This window comes from Oryza sativa, chromosome 12 (genome assembly GCF_034140825.1).
Source record: "Oryza sativa Japonica Group chromosome 12, ASM3414082v1".
Classification (NCBI taxonomy): domain Eukaryota; kingdom Viridiplantae; phylum Streptophyta; class Magnoliopsida; order Poales; family Poaceae; genus Oryza; species Oryza sativa.
Window position 1 is genome coordinate 18,409,497 of NC_089046.1, and position 23,422 is coordinate 18,432,918.

The following is a 23,422-nucleotide window of genomic DNA, read 5'->3' on the forward strand; positions in this document are numbered from 1 at the left end:
TACCATTTCTAAAAAAATATATTGTTTCCAATTGTTATTACTGTAAAATTTAGTTTTTCTAATTTCTAATTTCTGTCTGTGTTATGTTGAAGTTGTCACTAATTCATAAATATAGAAAATTTCTGACCGCACCAATACCCTTTCTGAAAAATAATAAAAAAGATATCATATCTAACCGTTTTCACCCCTAATTCAAATGTAAGGGTTGGAAACTTCTCCAACACGCATGAAAATCGAAGGTACTTAGTACATGATTAGTTGGCACGGACGGAAGGTGACGGTAGTGGTATCCCGAAGCGGCAGTGGCAGTGGCCACGAAACTCGAAGATGGCGTGGCGGAGGCGAGACACGAGCTTGGGGACAAACTGAGGTACGACAAGGGTGCTACCGAGATCGAAGTCGGCTTCGCGCGGACGGACGGTGTGGACGGGCGGACGGAGTGGCACGGAACGAAGAAATTCGCAATAAATATGAAAGGCTTGCTAATGAAGTGGCAATCTACCATTGATGGCAAATACTGAAATTTCTCGCCCAAGTTCCAAAGGGAGCAGGACGTCTGTAGCTAGCTAGGAGGCTCGAGCGGGCCATCCAAGCACGGTCTGAGGCTAGCAAGCAGACTTTGGGCCTAATTGTGGTGGGCTTTCGGCCGAAAAAGCCCAGGCGATCGATCTCTCTCCGTGTCCAAAAAAAAAAAAAAGACGGTTATTTTAGAAAATCAAACACACATCAAGCAACAGACTAAAACACTACCACACCCTTTATTAATATAGAGAGATCAGAAAACAAGGAGAGGAGAGAAAATCTTTACCTATGGACGTGACTACGATGACCATAGCTGGATTGTCATAACTAGTTACCTCACCCTTAGTACCGGTTGCTATTGGAACCACTCCCATGGTTGACGTCGCGCAATAAAGCAATATCGAGATGCCTCGCCGATTAGTTTTTGCGCTACCGGTATAGGTATGCGTGTGCTCGCGCTCTTTGATGCAAGGACATGCAACTCTGCCCAAAGGAGATGCAACACCGCACACATTATCACTTTGGTCTAATTTCGTCCTTGTATTCTATTGGGCACCGATCCTAGACACAAAAGAAAGGTATCTTCAATAGTGCCTCAAGCTTCTGAAAACTGAAATGGCTATGGGAAGCAAGCACGGTCGTACTTTCCTAATCACTGGTTTCCATGCCTATCCAATGATCAAGGACTGGATAAGGATGACTCGAAAGAAAACAAAATTAGGGATTCTGGCCCTATTTATATTTCAATTTTTTTTCTTCAAACTTTCAACTTTTCCATCACATCGAACTTTCCTACACACACAAACTTTCAATTTTTCCATCACATCGTTTCAATTTCTTCAAACTTTTAATTTTGGTGTAGAACTAAACACAGCCTCTGTTTGAAGTATACAAAGCATTTTGAATTTCAGGCATTAAGCACTAACATCAGTTGCACAAGCCCAAAGCCCCAAAACCATCATCGAAGTTTCACACAAATTGTACTGCTCACAGGCCCCATGGTTTTCAACTAAACTGCGACTGAAAATTGCGAGTTATTCACTCGAAACAAGCCGCGCCTCAGTAATCACTAAAACTGAAACTGATAAACCACATGGCACATGAAAGCACTAGCTTCAATGGGCAAATGCTCCTGCAATTTCCACTAAACTACTAATGAACAGAACCCTGTATCATCGATGTGAGTGATGGATGGACTCGAGCAGTTTTCATTGACCGAGAAGCACTTCTTCCTTCTGAATATTCCTCACCAAGAGGCCACCTTGGACGCAGGTCATACTGTGTTAAGACAATTATCAGGCATGATAATAGCCAGTCAGTCTTATAAAACATAGAACTTACACTGTATTAACGTCAGGAGTAGAGTAAAATTACCAAGTACAAGATTCCTTCCATAACATAAATACACAACAGGTCGATCTGAAGTGTGTTCTATTTTAATGTAAGAAAATTAGACGGCCTGATTCTGAGTTCTGACAATGTGCGAATTCCATCTTCCATGATATTAATTATAGGAAAACATTTGGATAAAAAATAACTCATAAACTGATCTTCGTGGTGGATCTGCCACCATCACATGGCTACTGATATCATAAATATTGACTAGCTTTGCTCACAGGCCAAGCTTATTTGATCAATCCCCCCAGAGTGTCAAACTGAAGGAGACATGAGGAATATAAAGGCAGCTATAGGAATGGGGAAGATGGTGAAAATGTGGATTGTTTGACTGGCTTGGATGCAATTTTGACATAACACAAGCTCACCTGTTCGATGACCATATGGCTCTAAGCTTATAATATGGTAGGCCGCAAGATGAAAATACCACCAAAACCAAATTTGGCAGGTAATTTGCTAGTTTTGAGATTTGAGTATTGAGGTTTGGGAGTCGTGGGTGAAAAAAAAGACTCTGGATGACTTGATGTAAACGAAATTATCGAACTTCAACTATAGTGCCAAATGCAGTTACTTGGGATTAAAAGGACATATATGCCAAATTTACCCAAATTAAGGTCAAGAACACGATATAATCTATCCAAGTCTCACATTTCAATGTTCGTTGAAATGCCATCGGTTTAGCTTTACACTCTTCCTCCTTATCAGTAGCAACACCAACTGCCTTTTAACAAGACCTTTTTTTATTGTAGCAGCAAAGAGTTGATCATGTATCAATGCATTTTTAAACTACCAAGTTATAAGAAGCAAAAAAAGCTTTCTGTGCTTGATGGTGCACTTTGTTTTGTTCAACTCATCAACTGAGCATATTAATTTGTCATGTTACCTGCATATCATCAGGCTCATCAACAGCAGGAGGATCATCAAATCTGCCTGCAATGAAATGCTCAATACCAGTCCAAGCAATCATGACACCTGCAAAAGAAGATGCCAGAATTATGTGCAAACTGCTTAAGAATAACTAAGGGAATTAGGAGGAATCTGTACCCTGTATGGAAGAAACAGTCAAAAATAAGTTCTCAACAAGTCAAAAGGACAGAAAATAAACAGTATAACAACAACATAGAACCAAGACACAAAAATAAATAAATAATGTAGAGTCTAGATTGAGATAAAAAATGAAGATATGAAATGAGTGGCATGAAAAATGGCATTAAATCATAAATACTTCTGTTAATAATATGATTGAATATTACTGATTTACTATTCAATTGATCATGCAAATAAACTTTTTACCATTGTCAGTGCAAAGCTTTGGGGGAGGGCATACGAGCTGTAGGCCATTCTTCTCAGCGATCTGATTCAAATGAGTTCTGACATACTGGTTTGATGCAACACCTCCTGAAACAACCTTTAATAACTGAGTCAATAACACACTGGATGAACTAATGTAAAAATGTAAATATTCTAAAATGAATCAACATCAAGATATCTGAATTACAAAGTATTTAATAGAAGGCTCCATCTTCAATGCCCATTCAACTGCTCGCTGGCATCTTTCTTCCAAATGTAAAACAGCAACTCGCTGCAGAGGTCAACATCAGAAAACTACCAAAATCTTCATGAATAATGAAAATACATTGCCTATGATGTAAAAACCTGAAAAGAGGCAGCAATGTTCGCCCTTATTTGTCTGTCATCTTTTGTCGCGGATGAAATAGGAATATCATCTGTTGATCTACCATAGCACAAAAACAACAGAAGAGTTACGAGACCAAATGTCACTACCGATGAGACTGCCATGTCTGTTTCATGTAATAATTAAAAATGTTCCTTCGCCAATAAAGAAACAGAAACATTCTATACCTTTTCTAACAACCAGTTTTCTAGCAACTTGCAACCTCTTGCTATTTGTTAAACATTATCGTTCCCACTTTGTCGTTCTTGTTATTTGATCTAGCGCATTTCAAGCACAGGTTATTGTATATACGCTATAGCATAATGCCTGGGTGGGTGTTCTTTAATTAATAAAAAGAACAACGACCTTGCATGGTTGCAATAGTTTCATGTTAATTTCCTAGTGCTTGACATAAAAAAAATTTCAGTAAAATTAAAAAACAAGTATTGTAGATTATTGAGAGTTAAAGTCAAGTCTCTGCTTGTTAATCTAGAATATTATAGTCAAGGAGAGCAAACAGCATGCCAAAATACACTATTTATTTGACACACCAGCAGGCATATTAATCTTACAATGAAGACAATGGCACAAGGACTAAAACAGCCATACATGTTTCTGGATTCAATAGCCAATCGAACTTGAGTCTTCAGACCAGCATAAGAGAAATTGCAATCTTTGTGTTGTCGCATTGGAACCTGGAAGTTCACAAAAAGAGAAGGCAAGCAAACATCATGTTGACCTAACAGTCATGATAGGTGGATAACACAACATATCTACCCAGTGGATGCAAAATATCTACGTCGGCAAACTTACACTAAACTTAACAGCATTTGGATCACCTTCTAGGGCAAGCTGTTCAAGAGCAGGACCGCCACCTTTCCGCATATCAAGACCTAACCATCTCGCTGACTTGTCATAAGCCTCACCAATTGCATCATCTATTGTAGTTCCCAGTTGAACATATTGACCAAGTCCATGAGCAAGAACAAGAAGATTGTGTCCTCCTGAACATATTAACTGGTTAGGTAGCTGCCCGAACGTCATAAAAGAAAATTCACCAAACACGTAATGTTTCAACATAAGTATATCTGTTGTATTAGCACATACTCCCTCTGTCCCAAAAAGAATCAAAATCTAGGGTTTGCGATGGAATCGATTTACTGCGAGTGGCCTTGTGGTTGGTTTGCACCGGACCCAGTCGAGTTAAAATAAGTTCGACCAAGGGCAAACTTGTCTTTAATGAGTATTTCTCTCTCCAATTCCTCCAAAAATAATAAAATAAGACCGCGAGTGTCCAACAGCTAATTACAAGTTTTTTATGGTGCCCGATAGAATATTCGTGTTCTTGCGGTGTCTACCAGCTAATTGCACGTTTTTTGGATGCCCTGTAGCAAATTTTTCTGTTATGTTTGGGTATTACTCCCTCCATCCCAAAATATAAAAAGTTTTAAGGTTGGACATGGTTATTAAGAAAGTAGGTAGAAGTGAATGTTGAAGGGTTGTGATTGGATGAGTAGTGGAGGTAGGTGAGAAAAGTGAATGGCGGAGGGTTGTGATTGGTTGGGAAGAGAATGTTGGTGGAGAAGTTGTTATATTTTGGGACAAATTCTGAGGGCTAAAAGTTGTTATATTTTGGGAGTTAGGACGGAGGGAGTATTTGTTATCCCATTTTCTATTTGATTGAGCTTATTCCATACTCGCATATTGTATCAATGATTGCAATGGGCCATCATAAGATTGATTTTGCATTCTGAAAGGAGGAAATAAATGAAATAAAAGTAGTTTTTCAAAACTGGATATAATAAAGTATCGAGATGTAGCAAATGGAGTTGCCTGCCAACTAGCACTGCTTAAAAATGTTTATTTCCCTATATTGTAGTTTGACTATAGAGACATAAATTAACCATGAAGATTGTTCATTACACACCTCGTATATTTGTACATAGAACATAAAAAACTACATAGTCCTTCGAAAAGAAGGGTATGGTGGTGGAGCTTGTGAATATCTACTCCACCTCCTTTATGTTATAGGTTTTATGAATTTCCCCTAGTAGTTCTTCAATATCATATGAAAGTTATTCTACATATTGTTATCTTATTATTTGGCCTTCTAAAATACAAATTTAACATGGAAGGGTCCAAGATTCACATGTACATGTACACAAGCTAATGTTACAATTATAACTGTGTGAACATGCGAAGGGTGCCTTTATGAAGAAAATCACATTCATTTATTTCACAATACTAGGGAATGTATGATTAGTGTTTATCCATATAAAGCACGGGTGTTTAGATAGTACTTCCAAACTGTGGCAGGGACGGAACAAATACCCCATCAGGTCAAAAGCTGACTGACTAGGTGTAAGGACAAGCCTAATAGGGTTCAATCCTAGACTAGGCACTGTTGTCCATCAATTTTATGAGTACAGCTACGTCTAGTGGTAAAGCGAATGGTCATGCTTAGCGGACTTTGGGCAACTCCATAATTTTGAAGCGTGTAGAGGACATGCACACAATCATGGGGTCAATTGCTTGACATTTGAAGTTTTTATGTATTTTAGTGAAAATATTAGCAAAATTAGCACTACATTTCAAAAGAACTGCACAACATGGTGGCACTACTTCCAAAACCATGTGATTGATGATGTATTCAAACTGGAAATATAAATAAATTTATGCAAGTTCCAATGGAATCTATGTTATACATTCAAAGTCTACCAAACATCAAATATTTTTCAAAAGAGCCTTATTGTTACTGTAGAGATGTAACTCAACAAAAAATTGATAGTGCCACAGAATATAGGGATAAAGTCATAAAACACTTTGATTAGTATATACCTGAAATTAGGAGGGCCAAAAATGGGAAATCAAGATCCTTGTTCACTAACCTGACATCAATAGAACTACATTAATACAAATGCATCGATTATAGCAATAACAATAGGTTAGGTGGCTATGATAGCATTTTTAGGATTATATAATTACTTTAAGTATAGGCATGATTACAATAGTCTTAGGGCTTAGGGTCTTAGCATTTCTGGTAAAAAAAGCTCTTCTGTAATAATAATTTAAATTTCATACCTTGCATTTCATCACAATACATTCATTTTGCAAAACATGTAGCACTGAAAAATAATTTATAGTTGCAAATTTGTTCCTGCTCAAATATCGTTATGTGGTTTTTACATAGCAAGATGTTGGTCAAATGTTCGGAAGTAATACCAGTAGAAAAAGAAATCATTCACTTTTCGGTTCAAAAATTGCTAATTTACCAACCTAATGGACATTACAAATATACAATAGAAAAAAAGTGGAAGTGCAAAAGTACATAACAGAAACCAGTCGTGCTCTAGAACTAAATCCACAAAAATAAAGAGAAAAACATAAAATCCCTTACAAATGGACAGTAAAAAAATCATCGTTTCAGCTAAAAAAATCTACTATTGCTTGGCAGTGAACTGATAAAGGAACTTATGTTTCATCAGTTGAGAATGTCATCTTCATAACTCAGAAATAAAAACCAAGGTTGGATACCTGGAAACTAATGCATGTGCCTCCATATGATGAACTCCAACAATAGGCAGGCGAAATGATTTCGCTATTTTTCGAGCTTTGTGAACACCAACTGCAATTTATATGGTTCATTAAATAGCCTTCAAAGAAATGTAAGAGAGACTCAGCGAGGTTAAAAAGTAAAATCAATAAAGTTCACTCTGACTGTGTAAATAGTAGTATATGCAATGTATCATTTCAACAATCGATTACTTTACAGGTTGACATTGCGAGTGACTGCACAAGATAAAGAACTACTAACAAGTAACACCATCTAAAGGGCAAACAAGTTAATGATGAGAAATGCCCTGCATCTAAAATACTCAGCGAACTAATAGTGAGAACACAGGGTTTGGGGTGGGGAGAATGATTGAAAGATGCAAACAAGATTCTGTAACAAACTGAAAATTCAGAACTATGCCAGCATATAAGATATAATAACAGTAAATACCAGCTAATCCTATTGATCAGGAGTAAACATACAAAAGCTGATACCTCTGAGGCATAAACTAAGTCCTGGTCCTACGGTGACAGCCACTGCTGAAAGATCATTTTCTGACACATTTGCATCATCAAGTGCTTTCTGAACAACCTGCAAGGAAAATACAAAATCTATAACATAAATGTCAAAAACAGCAAGATTGAACAGAAACTCTGAAACTGAAAGCCAAACCTGATCAATCGCAAGAGAATGAGCTTCCTCGGCCATCTTCGGAGCGACGCCTCCCCACCTCACGAGTAAATCTTCCTTCCAAATGTTGTAAGCACAAAACAATACAATCAGCAGCGCACAGAGCATAGCATGACCAATAATACAGAAACAAAGTGTAAGTGGGCTGAACAGGGAAGCAGGGGGCATAGTATAGTATCTCACTTGGGAAGATACCACCTGGCTTAGGATCTCGCCATCGCCTCTAACCTGCAACCAACCAACCAACAAAAACAACAAAGAGCCAGGCACTAAGCACAAACAAATCCTACACACCGACTCCACCACTGCTACAAGCGGTCTGAAATAGGGGAGTGAGCCGCGCGTACCACGGCGGCGGCGGTGTCGTCGCAGCTGGTCTCGATGCCGAGCATGAGGAGGTCTGCGGCGGCGGCGGCGGAGGGCATTGTGGCGAGGGAGCGGAAGGTAGGAGAGGACCGTAGCGGAGGGGAGGGGGCGGGGGCGAGGAGGAGTCGGAGGAGGGGAGCGGGAAGGGGTGAGGGGAACGGTGGGGCTCGCCGGAGGAGGAGGGCGGCGGCGGCGCGGGAGGCCGGCGGCGATAAGGTGGGGAGAAGAGTGGCCGCCATTCCACTCTAGCTCGGGTTACACTGGGGTCTCTCAACAAACACCGATCTTTTTGCATCCGACGCACATGTGTGCCTCCTTTTTCCAAAAGTCTAAAGAAAAAAAATTACTGACGAAAATGCATGATGGCATTTGGTTGTATTATTACTATAGTAGGGTACACAAATTCTTTGTGATGTTAAGCTCATAATAAAAGTATAAAAGTGCATACTCCTTTGTCCTTTAAAGGGTTAATTGGATCCATACCATTGCAAATTTATCTATTCAGAAAAATAACACTACAATTTGTCTATTTGTAGCCTTGCCACTGAAATTTCACAAAATTAGAACCGTGTCACTACCGTCACGTTTTCCATCTATTCTCTTCATTTTCCGTTTCTTCCTTCCTTCCTTCCTGTCTTCCAATTTGTGCGGTGCGGCAGCGACACTGGTTCGTAGGGGGTAGGGGTGAAAACGGTACGGAAACGGACGGAAACCATCTTTATCGTTTTCGTTTTCATATTTTTTTTCGGAATCGGAAACCCCGGATACGAAAACGGAATCGAATATTATCGAAACCGAAAACGGAGCGAAAACGAACCGGCGCGAATACGGTAACGAAAATTTATCGGAATAAAAAACCTCTCAAACTGATAAATCCAATTGAATAAATTATCTATGTTTAAAAGAGTAATGTTGTTGATAAATCCCAATGTAGGACAAAAAAATATTCTTATGTAATTTTAGATTTGCATAACAAATATTTTTTAAAAAATTAACAGCCAAACATTCACTATTTAGTGCTTAAAAAAAGAATCCAGAGTATTTCAGTCACGAAATTTCTACTAATTCCAAGAAAATTTCCAGAAATTCCGAGAAAATTTTCGGAAAGTTTCCGACCGATTTCGAGTTCCGACGGAAACTGCCCTTATCATTTCCGATTCCGTTCCCAAGAAAATATTTCCGAATTCGTTTCCGTTTCCGAAAAATTCCGACCGACAGATTCCGTTTTCGAAAATAGGTCTGGAATCCGGAAAGATTTCGTACCGTTTTCAGGCCTAGTAGGGGGCGATGGGGTGCACGGCGTCCAAGGTGGAGTAGTGTCACGCCCAGAAATTTAGCCCAAATTTCGAGACTATTTTGTGTATTAAATCCCTGTCTAGGACCAGCCAGGGTACACAAAACGACAAGTAATATACAGTTCCAAACGTAAATAAAGCGTAAAATACTTACAAAAGAGGCACCTAGTCCTCACACCGAAACAGAACGACAGCAGCGGAAAAAGGCGATCCTAGCGGAGCTTCAGCTCCACTCCACAGGCAAAACTCAACTGGGGTCTGAGCATTGGTCCTCTAACTCCATCTTCAGCTCAGAAGCACTACACTTCTAAAAAGGGGGAATAATAGCAAGACTGAGTACAACCACCGTACTCAGCAAGCCACACCAACGATGCAGATGTGCAAGGGGATACAAGGATGGTTTGTGGCTATTTGCATAAAGACGGTTGTAAAACATTTTATTGAGCAAAACAGTAAAACTGTTGAGTAATTAAAGTAACATTAAATCTCCACTGATCAACGCTACACCACGTTGAACAGGCCCAACCAACCCACCTGAACTACAGTGTATTGGGTCGATTTATTAAGATGGGACTAATCACGGTGAATCTGGTCGACCGCCCATAACCGCGGGCACGGCTATTCGAATAGCTTTACTCTGATCAGAGGTGTACAACTGTACCCACAAGACACAGCCCCACGACACGTTACCGTGCGCCGACATGTCACCACGACATACCGAAAAGAGGCCGTGACAGGACCCTTCGCATAACCCCCTCTAACCAAGCACACCACATCTCAGGTTTCACCCCCGTCCCCAGCGGGCAACGGGCAGTCCCCTCTCGTGCCTAGGTGAATCCGGAAGCGACAGAGGCCGTCGCAGGGCCCGCCCCGCTCCATCACGCCCACCCTTGCCTGGATGCGTCAGCTAGAGGAAAGCTACACTACAAGCCCAGCCGTTGCCCACGCTGGCTTGTGGTAAGTACGATAAGTTCTTCCAGGGCATCCCGCGAACCGGTCCTTAATTGCCATGGGTGCGACTAGCAAAACCATGCACCCACAGCCCACCATTCAGTCGCATTTTAGTTGGATAATTACGACCACGAAGCATGGCCAGATGTCTCGAGCACGCAGCTCACTCTGATACTAAAAAGGTCTAATACTGTAATTATCCCATCAACTGAGCTAGTGGTAATTAAGCATAGCTAAGCATATAGTTCTAGCTAGGTCACATAAGTAACATGAGCTAGTCGATTCATTACCCAAGGTTGACAAAGAACAGATATCAAGTAAACATGGCACAAGCGAGCAGATAGGTAATACCCGGATCCCATGTAATTAGCAAAACATGCATATTTATTTGTAAACGGTAAAACATTTATAAATTGGGATCAACATGCTCAAGGGGAATGTGTGACTTGCCTTGCTTCTTCACTTGGATCTTCTGAACTCTTATCCTTGCGAATGCGATCTTCCGAAACGACGGGAACTACACGCTGGCACGCAAAACGAGGAAAAACTCTAATAAAGACCAAGAAAACAGTACATAAAAAGTAAACAAACATGTAGAGCTCAATTTTAGATGAATTTTGCAAGTTGAACGGCTCAATTCGGAGTTCGAATGAATTAGATATGAATTTTAGAAGTTTTGAGCCATTTAAATGAATTTCTATAATTATTCACGAATTATTGCGCAATTATTATTTATTTTCTCAAAGGAAAAGGCTGTGCTGACGTCAGCAAAGGAGATGGGCGGCGCCGGCAAGCGGGCCCCACCGGTCAGCGGCACAAGGGCGCCGGTCCACCGTGGACCGGGACCACCGAGGCGGTCCACCACCGGTCCACGGGAACCGACGGTCCGGATCGGCCCAAGCCGATCGGGCGGCCAGGGGCGGCGCGGCTGGGGCACAGCACGGCACAAAGCCGGCTGGCCAAACGACGGCGCGCGGCGGCGCGGCCACCCGCGGCGACGGCCGGCGACAGCTCCCGCGGGCGAAAGCGGCGCACGCGCGAGCAGCGGCGCGGCGCGGCAAGGGGGAGGCGGCAACCGGCTGCCCGGCACCACCGGCAACGGCGCGGGCACGGAGCGCGGAGCGCGGCGGCGGCAGCGCGTCGCGAGGACGCCCGGGAGGCGGCCGACGAAGGGGAGGAAAAGGGAGAGGGAGGGGAGTGCTCACCGAGATGCACGACGGCGAAGGGGCGGCCGACGGCAAGGAACGGTGGCGGCGGGGCTCCTCAGGAAGACGATGTGACAGAGCTCCGGCGACGGGCGTCGCTCAGGATGGGGCGGATGGGCTCGGCCTCGATCTGAGGAAGATAAAGGAGGGGTTAGAGAGGAGAGGACTGGTGCGTGGTGACCGGTAACGACGGCCGACCGCGACAATATGAGAAGGATCTCACCGGCGACCGAGGAAGGAGGAGCTCCGACGGATTTCCGGCGAAGAGGGGCGGCGGCCGAGGTCCTCCTCGTCCTTGCGGAGCTGAGGGAGGCAACGGCGCGGGTCGGCGTCGACCGAAGCGGCGGCGCGACGCGGCTGGAGTCGGCGGCGGTGGCGGAGAGAGGTGGTTCGCGTGGCTACGGCGCTACGGAGGTGGAGAGGGGAAATGGAGCGGTGGCCGAGCTTGCCCGGGCGGCGGCAAAGCTGGCGGTGGCGGCGGAGCAGTGCGGCGGCGACCCTAGCGACGGGAAACGGCGGCCGGAGTTCGCCGGAGTGTGGCGGCGCGCGGGAGCGGCGTGGGGAGCTCGAGAGAGCGCGCGGGAGGGGGCAATGAGTTGGGGGAAACGGATGAGGGGAGGTCGGGGTGCATTTTTATAGGCCCCGGAGGGGGAGATCGTGGCCGTGGCGGGCGGCAACGGCCGGCGGATGGAGCTTCGACGACGTGGGCGAGTGGGGCTCGAACGGCGCCGATTTTTTGGGGGGGGAAATGGGGGAGAAAGTGGAGGAAGGGGAGGACGTGGGGTGGACCACGTCTGCACGCGCGCGGGAGCGTGGAGGCGCGCGGAGGAAGCAGCGTCGTGGGGTGGCTCAGGCGGCCATGGCGGCAGTTGGAGCTGGAGGAAAGGGATGACAGGTGGGGTCCACGGGTCCCACCTGTCGGAGAGAGAGGGAGGGAGAGGCCGGCTGGGGAGGCAGAACGGACTTGAGGGAGAGAGAGAGCCGAGCGGGCCGAGGGAGGAGGCCGGCCCGAGAGGGAGAGAAAGGGGGCGCGCGGGTCGCAGGAGAGAAAGGAGGGATTGGGCCGAAAGGGGCCCAAAGAGAGGAAGGAGGATTTTATTTGTTTTCTTTTTATTTTAATTGATGCAATGATCTTTGTGCTATTAAAACTATTTCTCGAGCTCCGAAAATTCACGGAAAATTCCGGAGAGTACATTAGGGCACAAAGAATATTACAAAATATTCCCGGCCAATAATTTTTAAAGGAAATTTTTAATTCCCTCAATAATTCACTTGATTAAGTTGATTTAACTTTTATTTAATTTCCAGAAAATGTATTATTAATTGATTTTTATTCCCGAACGAAAATCGGGGCGTTACAAGTAGGAGGACATGGTGTGGTGGTGCGAGGAGCGGCGGTGACACATGAAGGACACGGTGGCGTCGCGGTAGCAGCTCGCCTCGGCCCACGCCGACTAACTCCGTGTCCCACCACACTGCGCCAGTGCTCCTCACCACAACCACCTAGCCTCCTCTGTTTTCCTCGCTCCCGTCACCGACGCCGCTGCTCTCCAAGCACCACCCGGCGCTGCCGCCGCCACCGCCCCATAGTCACAATAGCAGCAGCAGCAGCAGCCTCGTCACATAGCGGTGAGGGCTCCCCGCGGCGGGCCGTGTTGCCTCAAGGTGCCTCACATCCTGTCCGACTCCAGCATTGCTCGCCCAACACGGTTGTCGTTCCGGAAGCTAGTGGTCTAGACACCGTCGGCAGCGGCATCGTGGAACTGGGAGAAAAGGGGAAATAAGAAGGAAGAAGAAAATGACAAGTGGGGTTAGGGCATTTTTGACTTTTCACGCTATTTATCTCTCATATTCACCTGAAAATTAATAATTTAATGGGCGTAATGTCTACTAGCAAATAACCACGTTTAGATAGTGTTTTTCCCCAAAAGTGAATTCGTGCGGTGTCCGACTGGTAAAATCACAAAGTCTTGATGTCCTGTAGCAAAGTTTGCCTAATTTTTATGTTTTTAGTTTCATCATGAGAAATACTTTCATAACATATATAATCTACACGTTGTTAAACTATACGAACTTTTATATCGATGATTAAAGATAAAAATGTTTTAACTTATAATAAAACTAAAATGACAATTAATTTAAAACTGAGGGAGTAAAGGTAGAAGTAGCTCGGACGTCCTTGTCGAGCCCAACGTACCCCAATAGTAACCGGACAACGGCGCTGTGCGTCCGTGAGGGTTGATTGGCCACGAGCCAAGGACGGAACGGAACGGAATGGAAGAAATATGTTCCCTTTGCTTGAACCCAAAGTGTCACAGCGCTATACAATTCATCCCATCCGTACACATTTTGCTGCCCTGCCACACGTGTGCGTCGTAGGATTACGTACTTGTACCACCAAAAAGTTGGTTGGCCAGAAGAAAAAATTTTTGCACATGAATCCTCTCAAAAGAATACAAATATATTAATGGCCGATCGATGGCCCGGCGTCCTTGGTAGTCGTCGAATACGCGATGAAATTTTGGTATTATTGTAGGTGTTACTAATAAGACACATTTCCTCTATGATGCAGGCCTGGTTTAGTTTCCAAATTTTTTTCTCAAAAACATCACATCAAATACTTGGACACATGAATAGAGCATTAAATATAAATTAAAAAACTAATTGCACAGTTAAGGGGGAAATCGCGAGACGAATCTTTTGAGCCTAATTAGTCCATGATTAGCCATAAGTGCTACAGTAACCCATATGTGCTAATGATTGATTAATTAGGCTCAAAAGATTCATCCTGCGGTTTCCAGGCGAGTTATGAAATTAGTTTTTTCATTCGTGTCCGAAAAACCCTTCAGACATCCGGTCAAACATCCAATGTGATAGCCAAAAAATTTCTTTTCGCGAACTAAACAGGCCCATAATATGATTTGTCTGGTCTCTAAAATGTTTTTAAAATGTCACTAAATATAAGACTAAGTACAATAGCAAACTATAAGCTAGCTATAAATATATGTGGAGGGGATAAAACAAAGAGAGAAGAGAAATGAACTATGGATCTTAGCACGTTATGTGTATAAGAGGTGGGACTAGTTATTAATGATGTAACATATATTTATAAGTAACTACTGTAAAAATAGATTATTAGATTACTATAAATGATTTGACTTTTGAAAAAAAAGTAGTTGATTATAATATTAAACTTGCTCTATAGCTCTGTAGTTAGTGGGACTGTTTCTAAAATAGAAATGGTTGACCGGGGGACAAGCGCTACTGATGTAGTGATGTGCCCCTGACTTATAGGGAATTGTTAATGATCTCAAGTCTTAAAACCTCTATCTCCTCTATTTACAGCCTCATCGCTAGGCTTAGTGAGAAATAAAAAAAAAAGCATACTTGTAAACGATAATTTATGAATAAAACTTTTATATACGTGTTCTTATGATTTAAAAGTAAATGATTTAAAAGTAAATGATAGAAAATAAACTACGATGAAAATTCTCAAAATCAACTCTAAATTTAAGGTAAAAAATTTAAATTTTGGCTGATAAGGATAAATATAAATGAAAAAAAAGACGTTAAATATGTGTTAGATATTGTGCTTGTGAATGTGTAAGTGTAGTGTGTGTATACTGTATAGATGGTGCATGTACCAATGGATCATCCACGTAATCGAAAGAAATGGCTTCATGGATCTTATAAACTGGAGTACATAGCAGGAGAGAGGATAGCACGGATCAACTATGCTTGTGTTGATGTCGCCATATGAACTTCCAGATCAAACCACCATGCATGCTGGTTTAAATAGTTGAAACTTGTCTTTCAAAGAAATGAATGAAACTGAGAGATGGCCCACTCTTCAAAATTATTTAGCAGGTTAATTAGGCAAAATAATGCATATTTTTCTAGAGAGGAAATAATGCATGTTCTCACCTAATATTTTTCTTTTCTGTGTGTTTAGTGGGAAAGCTACAGAATCAAATGCCTTTGGTTTCGGAAACATATGTTATACTCAAATATATTTGGCTGATACCAAATCATGTAAAATACATCCACATCAATCCAATTATATGTTACATAGTTTGTTTTTTTTTTCATAATGGAACATTGCAGCAATTTTTCACTTGTGTTAAATATAGTACCATATATACAACTCTCCTAACTTGATAATTTTGGCATAAGAGAACTCATGCCAAGAAACAGAGGTAGCTACCCAGTCCTAATAGCAGCAACTACTACTAAACATATTTTATACTATAATTAATACACATCAACTACATAATCATCATCACCACCAAAAGAATTAAGATTAATTTAAGTTAAAATTAATGTAAACACATATCAACATCATCACCAGCAACTCTGTTCAGCAACAACCACACACCTCGCATCGTCGTCGATGGCGTCGTCGTCGTCGTCATCATCGCATCGCGGCCGTCCGTTGCTCCACGTCAGCATCAGCGCCGCCGCGGCCTCCTCCGTCAGGGACTCCAGCACGGCGGCGGCGAGCTCGGCGCCGACGCGCCGCCGCGCGTCGCCGACGGGGCACACGCTCCACCCGGCCGCCATCTCGGCGGCGATGAGGCCGTGCACCTTGGCGATCTCCGCCTCGAGCTTCTCCTCCTCCTCCCAGTAGCGTGAGGCGGCGGCGGAGGAGGAGGAGGAGGAGGAGGAGCTCGTCGACGGCGAGCTTGCTGTGTGGTTGTTGACGGGGTGGTCGGGTAATGCCGGCGTGTAGGCCGCCGCCAGGAGCTCCCTGAAGATGACTATGGCCTCTGCGATGGACGAAGTACGTGGAGCGAGTGAGCTCTGAGCTATCCACGTGGCGGCAGCAATGGCGCCGCCGCGCCGGAGACGAAGGAGACGCGAGGTGAGTGTACACGTTTGCTTACTTTTCGAGTAGGCAGGCGACGCTGGCGGCTGGAACGGGCTCTGCTCCAGCACGGAGACGGGGCTCAGCTGCTTCTCCTCCTCCTCCTCCTCCTCGTCTTCCATGTCGTCCTCGCCGATGGCCGCCGCCGCAGCCGGCTGCTGCTGCTGCTGCCGCTTCCCGCCAACCTTCTTGGCCGCCGCGGCGCCACGCGGTAGAAACTTGGAGAGGATGACGCTGAGAAGCGCGCTCGCCGGTCGCCGTCGCCGCCGCCTCATCGCCCGCGCGGCGGCCGGCCAGCAGGCGGCGTCGAGGAGGGCGGGGGAGCAGCCCTTGTCGAGGAGAAAGAGGTGGAGGGAAAAGGGCTCCTGCTGCTCCTCCAGCAGCTCTGAAAGGCGGCGGGCGCCGCCGCCATCACTGCTGCTGCTGCTTCCCGACGCCGGCGACGGCGAGAGGAGGGTCGCCATGGGGGGTCGGACCGTCGGAGAGAGGAGGTAGGTGGACGGCGCCGGATGGATGAATGGAGGCTTATAAAGGTGGGGGAAAGAAGATTGAAAATCTGAGACTCTGAAATGTCTACTTTGGTTACCAAACTATATATCTCCTTTTGTCATGAAAATATACTTTAAGCTACTGAACTTTTTTAAAAATATGACTATATTTATAACCCTATAAAATTATGAAAAAAAGTTCAAATTACCAACCCAAACTAATGTGACAGTACGAATTACCTCATCAATTCAAAATTAGACATTCTTCACCCTCAATTTTTCATACCGGACAAATTGTCCCCTTAGCTAATTCCGAAGCGGTTTTGGTTTTACGTGGCATAAGTCAACATAAGAAAATAAGTAGTGTGGCCCACTTATCAATTCTGCCTCTTCTCTCGGTCACCACATTTGGGCCCTTAACTTTTTTTTATATATTTTCTTATGTTGTATGAATTGCCACATGTGCATCACTTAGGATTAAAACCGCTCTGGAGTCTATCAAATGAGTAATTTGTCTGGTATAAAAAGTTAAGAGTGAAAAATATCTGGTTTTTGAATTAAGGAGGGTAATTCATATTGCCACAATAGTTCAGTGGGTATTTCGGACGTTTTCTCAAATTATTATAAAAATGATTTATAGATACATCATCCTTTCACAACTTAGATCACTAATACATTTAGAAAAGAAAAGTTAAGATTTCATTTGTAAAAATTATATTAGTAGATTTATCATGGATATGTGGCTAGTAATAATAAAATGGGTATTGCTATGTTTCAGAGGTGCAATTTTAGCCACCTAAAAATTACACTTTCCTACGCCTAAAATTGCAGAAGTATGCAATGTGCAATTTTACTTCTTTTTAGCTTTATTTTTCCTGTTCTATATGGTTTTGCTTTACTTTTAGCTAAGTTTGAATATTGTGTGCATGTACTTGTGTAATATGAATTGTAATTTCTTTTTTTTAGTTATGTGTTTTTTGAAAAATTTTGCAGGTTAGAATAATTTATTGCTAAACTTTCTATGTAAGAAAAAGGGAGGAGTGATGGAAACCAGTGGACTGTTACCACAGGGATAAGAAAACCGACTAAAATTTTTGAAAATCACAGTCACGACACTTCTTAGTAAAATATATATATTAATGTACTAAGACTATGGCAATATCCTAAACGATAAGTAAATCTCTACTACTTAAAAAATAAAAAATAAGATGCTTCCTTCGTCCGTCAAAAACAAAAAAAATAGCAGAAAAATAAAAAAAAGGTCTCTACTACTTAAAAAATAAGATATGCTTCCTTCGTCCGTCAAAAACAAAAAAAATAGCGAAAAAATAATAAAAAAAAAAGGTCCGACTCCTATTCCTCTGGTCCGACTCCTATTCCTATCAGAAACCAAAAAAAAAAATCCGGCTCTATCCGATTCCCCCTTATAAAAAGGAAAAATAAAAGTCACCACTCCTCTCGGTTTGAGTCTGAGATCACAGGCACCCTCCTTTCTATACCATGATATCTCATACATCTTGGTGAAAAAAATTGATGTGCCGAATTAAAGATCTGTTTGCAAAAATAGAACCTACAGGTCGAGAGCATTCCATTTTTATATGATTTTAATTTTTGGATTTGTACTTTTGCATTCGAGTCCCTGTAATTTTTATATTTACATTTGAGTTCCTATAATCTTGCAAAAAAATGAAAAGGGCGAAATAAAGTCCGATTTCTAATCAGTATATATCTCTTCTCTATCTCTAATCTAATCTAACAATTTAAAAATAGAAAATGCACGAGAAAATAAAAATTGTTCAAATAAAACGCGTGAGAAAAAAGTTAGAAAAAAGCGCAAAAAACACGCTAAAAAGGTTTTACATCTTCCATAAAACAAAAAAAAAGCGCGAGAAAAATTATTTCCATCGCTGGTAAAAAAATTTTAAAAAAACATGCGAGGAAAAAACTGTAAAAAAATGCGCTATTTCTAAAAAAAATGGTTTGAAAAAACCACGCAAGGAAAAAAACACCATCTATTAAAAAACAAATCGCTCTGACAAAACTGTCAGAAAAAACACTAAATTGATGGACGCTTGAGTCGGATAGAATCCATCGATTTTTTGCCATCTACTACACGGCTTTTATTTCATCACATATTCTCCTGTATTGGAAAAAAGCAAAAAAAGAACATTTGAAAAAAAAGGAAAAAATGCGCGAGAAAATTATTGTTAGAAAAAACATGCAAAAAACACACGAGAAAATAAAAGCAAAAAAGGGAGAAAAATATGGTTTTCATCGTCAGTAAAAAAAGCAAAAAAAAAACATGCTAGGAAAAAACTATTAGAAAGAAATGCGCCATTTCTGAAAAATAGTTTGAGAAAATCGCGCAAGAAAAAAAGCACCGTTTATAAAAAAACAAGCCACTCATCAAAATACAAACACATATTATTATTAGAACTTTTTTACCCGTTACAACGCACGGGTATTTTTGCTAGTAAAGTATAAAGTCAATCTATACTATAAAAGGTTGAATTTTTTGGTTTTGCCCTTCTATTTTGGGAGGACGGGGACCAATCGAACCGAAATTTTGGAATATTTTGGACCGAAATAATTTAACATTTTATCATATTTTGATCAAATTTTAATAAATTGTGCTAACATAAAAAAAGTGGAGTGGGTTGAAACTTTGGAAATTTCATTCCAGAATTTTGGACTATGGTTACTAGTAGTATAAATATTAAAAAGATACTAATGGTAATGGTTTTAAAAAGTTTAATTAATTACAAATACCCCATAGGCCCAGACAACCTGCTTTTCGTGATCGGACAAATGAGCATCATATCCGATCCACACCCTAGCTTTGCTTCTGTTTCACGTATGTATTTATGGTGGTCATACCCATATATACGATCATACGTACATAGAGGTGAGAAAGTGACACTGGGGAGATCAACTATCACTTTTAAGATCGGTACAAGGTACTGGTACTGTGTGCTGTTTGCAAAAATCTTTAGGCTGTCTGCAGATGGAATTTCACATCACTCCTATACATGATTACATGAATGTGTACTCCTTTTATTTGCAGGTGAATAGGCAGCTTTGTTTGGTCCATCGGTTTTCGAAAGTAGTGTGGGTACTATGTGCCGTCGTCGTTACCCGTCACACATACAATGCCGTCCTTTCTTTTTTGCCAATGGCATCAGAACAAAAGGAGGAGGAAGAGGTGGTTGCTTTTGGTTGCCATTGGCATCTATCTAGAGGTTGGTAGGAGCTGAGCTGATGATTCTGGTTCCCACCCCTGGAAAGAGATAGGACGATTACTTGCTAAAGCTGGAGTTATATATCGAGCTTTGGATTGTATCCGAACACGTATCTGGAGAAAAAAATAGTATTATATATAACTTTCATATGTTTACTCTTAGTATGCATAGAACCGGCTTATAATACGAGAGACTTATTCAATACAGCGGAAAATAATTCTAGCATATGAATTTTATATTTTTTTACTATCAGTCTCAGCAGTCTAAACTCGATACTAACAAAAGATTTAACAAGAATGCTTAAAAGGCCGTAAGAATTCGAAGTGTTATGTTTTCTTTTCTAGCGGGCTGATTAAATTAATGAAAAATTAACACATTTGAGGTCTAAAGGCATAGCAAATCGTACATCATCTATCGGTAGCAAATATGGTACACCCCTCAAATAGTTAGGTCCTCTTTGTAATGTAGGATTGGGAAACACATAAATACAAAACAGATATCCCCTAAAAAAAGAAATGAAAAATATAGAATTTGTTGTATGTTTCTCTAATCTTACAAGAATGAAAAATATGAAACAAAGCAGTTATGTTCATATGAAATTGAGCCATATGAATGCAATCATATCGAAAATTTTCTATCAATTTCTATGAATACTAGAATCCCAATGAAAATCCTCCTCATGTTTGCAATGTAATTTTTGGGAAAAGTAAGATGTAACTGTGTTGTTTGTTTTTTTTTTAAAAAAAAAGATGTAACTGTGATGCAACAGCTTAACTGCGTACTTTCATTTGCTTCCTCCCAACGTACGAATAAATCATGTTCTACAAAGGTGAGCACACTCAAAAAAACAGAGTTCTTTCATGATTCACATGTTCTTTATTAAAAGACAATCAATAGCTAGCATACCGCTCAAACTAGCAATTAACAATATTTTTATATATAATTTTGGTCAATTTGAATTGTAAACTGTGAAATATACATCACTAAAATCATTAAGGACATTTGTTAAGAACTGAAGTTCCTAACAACCAGTACGTATGATGAGAGATATTTCTCAGATATCTATATATAGTCCAAAACATAAAATATACAGTAAAATATACACCATAATTTAATAAAATTGAGATATACTTTATACCCAGTTAATTATATATGCCTATATAATTAGTGTAGTTAATACTCCCTCCGTCCCAAAATAAGTGCAGTTTTAGCACTGTTCACGTCCAACGTACGACCGTTCGTCTTATTTGAAAAAAAATTATGATTTATATTTTTATTGTTACTAGATAATAAAATATGAATATTATTTTACGTGTGACTAATTTTTTTAATATTTTTCATAAATTTTTCAAATAAGACGGATAGTCAACACGCTAAACACGGATATCTATGGCTGCACTTATTTTGGGACGGAGGTAGTATTTTTTTCTCTTCTCTCATTAAACCACAACACTTCAATATTTATAACCCTAAATAATTAAACTATGGTGAAAATTGCCTCTTTTTTCTTCTCCCGTATAACCACACCACCATAGTTGTCTTTGGATGATCCATATATATTAGTTCCTTCATTTTCTTCTATCGTGAAGTGGCATCACTTTAATTTTGCAATCTATATATGATTTAAATTGTCATAAACTAATACCTTCTAAATGGTTTATCATTTTTTAACATGATCGATCAAATATGCATATTATATCGTCGAGTAACAAAACAAATCTGTCGTACACCTTATTTCTATATATCACTATCATACAAACTTTTCCCCACGGCAACGCACATGATTTTATCTAGTTACTATGTGAGAGCATAATATATATTTTTCCACTATATATCTATCTATCTATCTATTATTATATACTAAAAGTCCATTAAACTTCCTACAAACGCTCCTAAGCCGCCACGTGACAATTCTATAAATGCTCCTAAGTCGCCATGTGACGTTTTAATATATTAGAAACATCTGACCCTCGATTTTCATTTAAATTGGTGGGTCCATAATTTTGCACTATTAGATTAGATTAAAAATAGACCCTTATACGTATGCCTCCCTCACCACCTGCAAGTACGTACGTACAAGTACGAACGTAACATACCCCCTAGACTTTTTTCCTTTTCTTATACACCTTCTTTTATTATTTTGCTTTACCTAATATACATCCATAATATTATTGGTGTTTGAACATATGTTTATTTACTAAAGAAATATGTAATTATCATTTATTTTGTTATACTCTGTCCATTAAATTTCCTACAAACGCTCTCACGTCACCATGTGTCACTCTACAAATGCTTCTACGTTGCTAAGTAGCGCTATAATAAATTAAAGAAAATCATAGAAGTTCTTAGAGAAAATAAAACATTTAATCCTCGATTTTCACTTAAAGCTAAGAGACCATTATTTTAGACAATTAAATTATTAAATTATTAAATCTAAAAAAATAATCTCTCACTCCCAATATCCTATTCACATACAAGAGAAAATCCTTGCGTACAATTCATCCGGGAAAAAAAAAAAGGCAAAAGCTATACGTATGTACGAACGAAATAAAAACCAAAGATATTGATAACTATGATTGAAAAAAATCACTGCCAAGATTAATTATAAAAGCACCAGCCCAAACGACCAGCCAAGATAATCACCATCAGCTCACGGCTCAAGCACGTATATGCATTATCTGCTCTTCTTATTTTTAGGTTGTTGAGATATCTAAAGCATAATAAAATCTAAACAACATTTGATTTATATCTTCGATTGAATGTAGACTTTCATGGTTATCACGGTCAGTGTCATCTTCGTGGAGGGCTCCATGCATGTATTAACTTTTGGTCAGTTTAGTTCTTTACATTCTTGACAATTAAATCAATAATTTAAATCTATATATTGATGTTTTATTATCAAATTAAAAAATAGTGTGAGCCATATATATGCCTTCACCCTTTGCATTTTCTATGATATAGAGATAAAATATATTACTCTACGAACTTTAAATTAGGTCAGTGTCATCTTCGTGGAGGGCTCCATGCATGTTTTAACTTTTGAAAACTATAAGTTGGTTTTATGATCAATTTAGTTCTTTATATTCTTGACAATTAAATCAATAATTTAAATCTATATATTGATGTTTTATTATAAATTAAAAAATAGTGTGAGCCATACCATCACCCTTTGCATTTTC

The 23,422-nt window shown here is 40.6% G+C and overlaps 2 protein-coding genes across 4 annotated transcripts; both read right to left on the minus strand.

Annotated features, from left to right (window-relative positions):
• Positions 1 to 1,347: 1,347 nt before the first annotated feature.
• On the minus strand, positions 1,348 to 8,463 carry LOC9270395 (probable tRNA N6-adenosine threonylcarbamoyltransferase, mitochondrial). Of its 2 annotated transcripts, none has more exons than XR_001541717.3 (13): positions 8,183 to 8,463; positions 8,019 to 8,063; positions 7,818 to 7,892; positions 7,640 to 7,736; positions 7,127 to 7,217; positions 6,431 to 6,480; positions 4,406 to 4,596; positions 4,202 to 4,287; positions 3,574 to 3,652; positions 3,416 to 3,499; positions 3,211 to 3,315; positions 2,801 to 2,889; positions 1,348 to 1,800 (listed from the first exon to the last, which is right to left on the minus strand). XR_001541717.3 is itself a non-coding variant. In XM_015762638.3 (13 exons), exons 1-13 carry the CDS (start codon positions 8,438 to 8,440, stop codon positions 1,675 to 1,677), a joined length of 1,386 nt encoding a protein of 461 aa, XP_015618124.1. In that variant the 5' UTR covers positions 8,441 to 8,463; the 3' UTR covers positions 1,348 to 1,674. The 2 variants fall into 2 exon arrangements, 1 of the variants encoding a protein (XP_015618124.1); XM_015762638.3 differs by having other exon boundaries at positions 3,211 to 3,325.
• A 2,255-nt stretch (positions 8,464 to 10,718) lies between these two features.
• Positions 10,719 to 17,081, minus strand: LOC107278654 (uncharacterized). 2 transcript variants are annotated; one of them, XM_066306702.1, is made up of 3 exons: positions 16,536 to 17,081; positions 16,028 to 16,418; positions 10,719 to 10,971 (listed from the first exon to the last, which is right to left on the minus strand). In XM_066306702.1, exons 1-3 carry the CDS (start codon positions 16,978 to 16,980, stop codon positions 10,965 to 10,967), a joined length of 843 nt encoding a protein of 280 aa, XP_066162799.1. In that variant the 5' UTR covers positions 16,981 to 17,081; the 3' UTR covers positions 10,719 to 10,964. The 2 variants fall into 2 exon arrangements, with proteins under 2 accessions (XP_066162799.1, XP_015619505.1); XM_015764019.3 differs by lacking the exon at positions 10,719 to 10,971 and having other exon boundaries at positions 15,760 to 16,418.
• Between the last annotated feature and the right edge of the window lie 6,341 nt (positions 17,082 to 23,422).

Excerpts from the sequence above, each read along its gene's own strand:
- LOC9270395 (XM_015762638.3), bottom strand. The coding sequence starts at position 8,440 with ATGGCGGCCACTCTTCTCCCCACCTTATCGCCGCCGGCCTCCCGCGCC. Across the intron at positions 6,481-7,126 it reads GCACATGCATTAGTTTCCAG|GTTAGTGAACAAGGATCTTG; the intron begins GTATCCAACCTT and ends TATTGATGTCAG. Across the intron at positions 4,288-4,405 it reads CAAATGCTGTTAAGTTTAGT|GTTCCAATGCGACAACACAA; the intron begins GTAAGTTTGCCG and ends GTGAACTTCCAG.
- LOC107278654 (XM_015764019.3), bottom strand. The coding sequence starts at position 16,980 with ATGGCGACCCTCCTCTCGCCGTCGCCGGCGTCGGGAAGCAGCAGCAGC. Across the intron at positions 16,419-16,535 it reads GTCGCCTGCCTACTCGAAAA|AGGCCATAGTCATCTTCAGG; the intron begins GTAAGCAAACGT and ends CGTCCATCGCAG.